The 7,601-nt window shown below is 46.1% G+C and overlaps 1 protein-coding gene across 1 annotated transcript; it reads left to right on the top strand.

Annotated features, from left to right (window-relative positions):
• The first annotated feature begins 1,265 nt into the window (after nt 1-1,265).
• Nucleotides 1,266-2,429, top strand: Rbmxl2 (RBMX like 2). Its single transcript, XM_057779461.1, has one exon. It carries the CDS (start codon nt 1,266-1,268, stop codon nt 2,427-2,429), a length of 1,164 nt encoding a protein of 387 aa, XP_057635444.1.
• The last annotated feature ends 5,172 nt before the right edge of the window (nt 2,430-7,601 follow it).

Genomic DNA, 7,601 nt, shown 5'->3' with positions numbered 1-7,601 from the left:
TGTGGTGGCAGGCAGCAGGCAGCAGGCATGGTGCTGGAGAGGTGACAGTTACATTGTGATCCTTGGGCTGCAGACAGCGAAAGGGAGAGACTGGGCATGGCACGGGCTTTTGAAACGTAAAAGCCTATGCCCAGTGACAGGACTGTTTCAAACAATGTCACCCCTTTTAACCATTCTCAAATGGTTCCCGATGAGTAAGCATATAATATTCTATGGGGCCATTCTCATTAAAACCACCACACCAGTTATGGGCAAAACTCATTGGCGGTAGATGAAAAAATAGTGACTCCAGTTGTGAGGAAGGAAGGCACCAGGTGAGAGTTTCAGTGAGAGAATACACACATGAATACACACATGAAAGATTAAGCAATAAACGTAATACTTGGTAAGAAAATTTATAAACTTAGACAAGATTAAGAGAAAATAGAAGAATAAAAATAAGAAGCATAACTTTTTCTCTGCTGAGGAAAAATAAAGACAAATCATCCTATAAGAAAAGTAAGAAAAATGGAGGAAAAAAAAAAGATAATTACGGTTAATACAAAGCACATTAAAACTGGCAATAAGAAATGTAAAACCCACTTTACTGTATACATGAGACCAAACAGACTAAGGTGAACAAACAAACAAAACCCAGCAGAATGTGTCAAAACAAGAAACGGGGTAAATCCAAACCATGAGTCAGTCCCTCTCACTGGTACTTCACCTATCAACACTCCCTTCCCCACCCGGGCAAAAGCAAAAATAAAGAGAAAAAAAAAAAAAAAAGAAGCGAGCCCTCTCATCTTATTACTAAACTTTTTATACAAATTTCGTTCTAAATCTTCTAAACGACTACTAATTTCATCTTCCAGGGTTTTTGTTTGTTTGCTTGCTTGCTTTTGAAAACCACTTTGGTAACTAGGCTTGGAATGCCTTCGAATTCTTCTCATTAAGAGCAGTGGAACTTCATTTCCCTCCCCTAACGGCTTCTGGTCCGCCGCGCTTCAGGGACGGAGCCCCCGCCACGAAGCCAGGGCCAGCGAGAGGCTCCGAACCCGGTTTCCGCATCCCCGCGACAGCCACTTGAGGAGCAGAGCGGCCGACCAATCACAGCCAGGAGCGCCCCGGCTGAGGGCCCGCCCGGCCCACCCTCCGCCCTCCCGCCTGCGCACTGCGCCACCCGACCGGTAGGAAGCGGCGTCGACCGGCAGGCGAGCCGAGCCCGTGCCTCGCCGCGTCTCTCGCGTCCCGCCCTCCAGCTCCACAGCCTCGCCACCGCCGCCATGGTCGAAGCCGACCGTCCGGGGAAGCTCTTCATTGGAGGGCTCAACCTGGAAACCGACGAGAAAGCCCTCGAGGCGGCCTTCGGCAAGTACGGCCGCATCATCGAGGTGCTCCTGATGAAGGACCGGGAAACCTCCAAGTCCAGAGGCTTCGCCTTCGTCACCTTCGAGAACCCCGCGGACGCCAAGGCCGCCGCCCGCGACATGAACGGCAAGTCCCTGGATGGTAAGGCCATCAAGGTGGCCCAGGCCACCAAGCCGGTGTTCGAGAGCGGCCGGCGCGGGCCCCCGCCCCCCCGCAGCCGCGGCCGCCCGAGGGGCCTGCGCGGGAGCCGCGGCGGCGGTGGCCCGCGGCGCCCTCCGTCCCGGGGCGGGTCGGCCGACGAAGGCGGCTACGCGGGGGATTTCGACCTGCGCCCTGCGCGGGCTCCGATGCCGCTGAAGCGCGGGCCGCCGCCGCGCCGGGCCGGGCCACCGCCCAAGAGAGCCGCGCCGTCGGGCCCGGCGCGCAGCGGCGCGGGTATCCGCGGCCGGGCCCCGGGCTCGCGGGGCCGAGACGGCTACGGAGGCCCCCCGCGCCGGGAGCTGCCGCCGCCGCGCCGCGACCCGTACCTGGGCCCGCGCGACGACGGCTACTCGCCCCGGGAGAGCTACTCGAGCCGCGACTACGCGAGCGCCCGCGACCCGCGCGACTTCGCGCCCTCGCCGCGCGACTACAGCTACCGCGACTATGGCCACTCGAGCGCGCGCGACGAATGCCCTTCCAGGGGCTACTGCGAGCGCGACGGCTACGGGGGCCGCGAGCGCGACTACGCCGAGCACCCCAGCGGAGGCTCCTACCGAGACCCCTTCGACGGCTACGGGGACCCGCGGGGCGCCGGCCCTGCCCGAGGCCCGCCGCCATCTTACGGCGGAGGCCGCTACGAAGAGTACCGCGGCTGCTCGCCCGACGGCTACGGCGGCCGCGACAGCTACCGCAGCGAGCGCTACTCGAGTGGCCGCGAGCGCGTGGGCAGGCCGGAGCGTGGGCTGCCGCCGTCTGTGGAACGAAGCTGCCCGACCCCGCGCGACTCGTACAGCCGCTCGGGCCGCCGGGCGCCCCCCAGGGGCGGAGGCCGAGTGGGAAGCCGCCTGGAGCGAGGTGGAGGTCGGAGCAGGTACTGAGCCCCTCCGGACTCGGGACTCATGTCCAAGTCAAGAAAAGAAGAATTAGTTTCCTGGTAACTCACCCAAGGACTAGGACTAAGAAGAGTCGTTTTCCTTATTTTTACCGTTTTAAGATTTTTTTTTCCCCTCATGTTAACTACCTCTGCATTTTTATGCTTTTGAGAGGCAAAAAAAAAAAAAGTTAAAACTCGTTTAATTTCATTTTGGAATTGTTAAACGTTTCAACAAGCTCATGTTAAAAGTCTGACTTGAACCTGAGTAGTGGTCTTCCTTGTCGTTCAAAGTAGTTCTCTAAAGGCTTCCTTCCAAATTTGCCTGACAAAGGAGGCAAGTGGTTCTAAGGTGTTTTCACAGAAATCTTGGCCACCTAAAGTGGAAAAAGGATCATGCTGCCCCTTCAGACCAAACTGGGGTTTGGGGAGAAAGAGCTGGGGGGAAAGTGGTGTTCGCCACTGGATTTCAAAGTGTCTTTCAAACCCCATCTCTGTTCCCAGCACTAAAAGCAAACCAAAGGGCGGCAGCCAAGCCCACTTAGACCAGATGCTGGGTAAAGAAGGTGCCATTCGCTCAATGCTCAATGAGTTTAAAGCAAATGGATGCTGACCTTTATTTTATTTCATTTTTTTATTATTTTTGCCTTTTCTTTGGGGGTCTGCAGACTCTCCTGTCACCTCACTCCCCAAAATAGCATTTGCATGACTGGAACAGCGATGGAATACTAAATTTAAAATTCGGCAAACCAACCTCAAAGCTGAAAAAACAGCTCAAAATTATCAATTGATAGTGTTTATTTTTACCATTAATTACACATTATTAAGAAAGAAGTGAGCCAGTGGTGGATTTGGGGATCGTAATGATTTCCATTCCTAACCCTGAGGTACTGGTTCAGGTGGAGAAAATTGGGCTTCTTCCCCTGGGGTGAAGCTTCTCAGGAACAGAGGTCAGAGAATCCCTGAAAGATTGCATTTCAACATCTGAGAATCTCAAGTGCTTTGAAGGGACAGGGTCAACTGTCTGAAAAAGGCAAAGGGTTTGGTGAGTGTTCCCCACTGAAAAGGGGGGTTTGGGCAGAGAAAGACCAGAGAGGCTTCTTTCAAGATACTTCGGGAGAGACTTAAGTCTCCTTTTCACCCTAAACTCAGGTCAAGAAATAACTTGTGGAATTCCCCTGCTTGAGTGAGAAAAAAAGGTGTAAAATTTATTTTCAGTGTAATTGCTCAACGAAACAGATGAACACAAGAACAGCTGCAACAAAAAATAGAGTTCTGAGTGCAACACACACAACCTTAGAGAATGTTTTTTTTGACAATGTAGTAGATGAATTAAAGGATATGCCATATAGTTGCCCAGAAGATGAATTACAGCAAATAGAATTTTTAAATGCAGGAATTATTCTAGCAAAACTAAGATTTTTATGGGGAAAAATTATTTATTAAAGAACAAAAGAAGAACTAAGCAAATGGAAATTTAATGTTTGCTCATGATTGAGAAGACTTAACCATAGCTTCTCAGTCGTGCCAAATTAACTTGAAAAAGCAATGCAACTTCAAGTGAAGTCACAATGCATTTTTGTCATAGCTCCCCTCCCCTCAATAACATCATTGATTGCTGATCAGTTGTGATGCAATATTAATAATTGGCAAGCTAAACCCAAAATAAAACAGTAGCTTTATTTCGTCAACAAATTATGAAGGAACTCTAAGATAATGGATGATATAACTAATCTTAAAATTTACATGGCGGAATAAAAAGCACGAAGAACCAAAACAGTATTGAGGAAAAGTATTAGGAGATATCAAGATTTATTACAAAGCTCTAACAATCTAAACCGTATATTAACAACAGACAAGAATAGACCAGTAGACCAAAACCAGGAGCCTAGAAACAGTTCCACTTCCAGATACAAGCGTTGTTATATGATAGAAGTAGCTTTAGAAGTCAGTGGTGGAAGGATGGACATTTTAAAAATGACTGTTGATTTGCAAATGATAAAGTCAGATTCTTTAACTCACACCATATACAGAAATAATGTTCTAGATGGTTTGGAAACAATTCTGAAGAGGAAAGCTGAAGGAAAATTAAATGCATTCACCATAGGTGGGTAGAGAATTCTCTTTAAAGACAAAAGTACAAACCTACAAGGAAAATGTTGAGCCGGGCGGTGGTGGCGCACGCCTTTAATCTCAGCACTTGGGAGGCAGAGGCAGGCGGATCTCTGTGAGTTCGAGGCCAGCCTAGTCTACAAAGGGAGTTCCAGGACAGGCTCCAAAGCTACAGAGAAACCCTGTCTCAAAAAAAAAAAAAAAAAAAAAGTTGATACGATTTCCACACTATTAAGATATTTTGTGATAAAAGGTACTGTTAACAGTGAAATATCAAATAAATTGGAAGCATGTTGAAGTAACTTCCAAAAGAATGCTTTGCAAGTCACTTTCTAAAAAATGACAAGAAATAAATGAGCAAAAGGACTGATACTTTTCCTGGTAGGTGTAGAAGTTGATAGATTCTTTGGAACTAAATTGACAGTGCCTGGTAGAGCTGAAAGGTGTGTACTTCATGATCCAGAAATGTCAAGAAAAGACCCCAGAAAATGCACAAGTACACAGAGAGTTGTGCACAAAGCTGGCCTTTTAGAGCCCTCTGGTGTGTTTAAAGGGTGTGAACAGCTTATCAGGAACAGTTCACCCGGAGAATGAAGGTCCACCCAGAAGCTAAGGTGAATTGACCAGATTCAGTGATCAACATGAGTAAGTATAAAGTATGTGGTAGAAGGGGGACATTGTATAAATGTAAATTGTATAAATACACAAAATCAAAAAGCATTTTAGGAGTGATAACATAGGATAGGGATATTTAGTGTGAGGAGGAAGAGATGGGAAGAGGAGTAAGTTTTAGGTGTATCTTATGCCCTATGCTTTTTTTTTTTTTTTTCTGAATGATAGATTTTACTGGGCATGGTATCCCTTGAGGTGGAGGCAGAGGATTATGAGTTGAGTACACCCTAGTTTTATATGTGAGACCTTTTCTCAAAACTAAATTTTTAAGAATTAAAATATATGGGGAAGTGGAGAGAATATGGAAGAAGTTGTAGGGTGGGGATCATGATCAGAATATAGTGTATGAGAAACTATATATTTCCAATTTAAAAGTAAAAACCTGGGCAGTGGTGGCGCATGCCTTTAATCCTAGCACTTGGTAGACAGGCTGAGGCAAGCAGCTTTCAGTGAGTTTGAGGCCAGCCTAGTCTACAGAGAGTTGCAGGACAGGACAGGGCTATACAGAGAAACCTTGCCTCTAAAAGCCAAGAAAAAAATAAATTATTTCTGTGGTTTGTATTTAACACAGTTTCACAGTAAAAATTTTAATATAAAAATTAGAGGTTTGCACAGTACATGGTGTATAACCAAACAATAAAATGTCACTCATTTTTACGGTGATGTGCCTTTGTTCTCATGTTAAAGGTGATACACTTGACTAAGTGTCTAGAAACTTTCCAAAATGACTTATAGCTAGTTTATGATAATCTCAGCTATAATTTCCATATCTGAATTCCAAATCTTAGGAAGTTGCAGGTCCTGTCCCCCACCCCCACCCCCACTCCCCCGGGCTTAGTTTTATCTTTTGAGATGGTATCTTACATCCTAAAGTTGCTCAGGCTCTCTAGTAGCTAAGGAGGACCTTTGAATTCTTTGTCACTATCTCCTAGGTGCTTATATCTCCTAGGTGCTTAGACTGTAGGCTGATGCCCCCGTCTAGGTCCAGACTTGTTCTGGAAGCAATGAAAAACGTATGCAATTAACATCACATACTGAATAGTAATTTTAATGTTGAAAACATTTTAAACTAGCTGGGGCCCTTATAACATTTCTTTATATGGTTCCCAAACCCACCTTCCTTTTAGCTTCTATTTTAAAAGCAATGTGATTTTCATTTTCTTAATATATTCCTTTTTCAGGGACAATGACTCTGCTCTCAGTGTTTTCCTCCTGAGGGCAGATGTAGCAGTCATCAAGCAGAGTCAGCCTACATTGCATACATACATTCCCTATGGAGGTAAAAAAATGTTTTTAGAATCTGCCTGATGCATATGCAGTGATACTAATTCTAAAGACAATTTCTATCCCAGGATAGCCCTTCTAAGACTTTTTTTTTTTTTTTTCTGAGACAGGGTTTCTCTGTGTAACAGCCCTGGCTGTCCCAGAACTAACTTTGTAGACCAGGCTGACCTTGAACTCACAGAGATCAACCTGCCTCTGCCTTCTGAGTGCTGGAATTAAAGGCATGCTCCACCACTGCCTGGCATATTTTTAAAAGACCCAGTAATAAATATGTATAGATAATGTGGAACATCATTATCGAGCATAAAATTTAACTCTAGAGGAGCTGCAGTGCAGCAATGACCCCATGAGCTGAAGAGACCTGTTGGAATGTTTTGGGGGTGGTGCAGGGGAACAGCAATACAGCTTCCCCCTTTTGCCCATGGAGACAACTCCTCAGTCTGGAGTTTTCCCTACATCAACTTTCTATATTGGGACCACACTAACATAGCTGTGAGCAACTGGTTAAAACAGTAGAATGAGTTGTGAATTGTCTTAAAAAGCGGGCCTAACAATTTTCCTACTAAACTTTACAAAAATCAGATGTCTTCTAGGAGGCCAGTCTGCTGGGAAGTCATTCTGGAGAAAGTAATCCTTAGCCAGGCAGTTTTAAACAAAATACCAGTTGAGCTTCTGACCTATGGTTTCATGTAGTCCAGGCAGGCCCCAAACTCTGCATTGTATCTAAGAATGATCTTGAGCTCTGGAGCTTCTTGATTCTTCCCTCCAAGTGATGGGATTACAGGCATGTGCCACCACCCACAGGGCTGGAGATTGAAGGCAGGGCTTTGTGCATGCCGGGCTGGCACGCTACCACCGAGTTAACATATCCAGCCATAACTTAATCCTTAAATTCAAAAGGGATGCTAGGCTGATTAAATTATACAAATGCATGCAAATTTAATTATGCTACAGTTAACTATGAGGTAATAGCAGTAAGAGATTGGCACAGGACACCAGAAAATGCAACCTTAAAGAGGTAATAACCAAAATATGATCTAAAGATGAGTGCCAGGTTGCTATGAGAATAAATTTTAAATGTAGGACATAGGAAATTTTCTTACTGCTTTTC

The sequence above is a fragment of the Chionomys nivalis genome, chromosome 8 (assembly GCF_950005125.1).
Source record: "Chionomys nivalis chromosome 8, mChiNiv1.1, whole genome shotgun sequence".
NCBI classification, from domain to species: domain Eukaryota; kingdom Metazoa; phylum Chordata; class Mammalia; order Rodentia; family Cricetidae; genus Chionomys; species Chionomys nivalis.
This window is presented reverse-complemented; position numbering and strand designations above follow the sequence as displayed.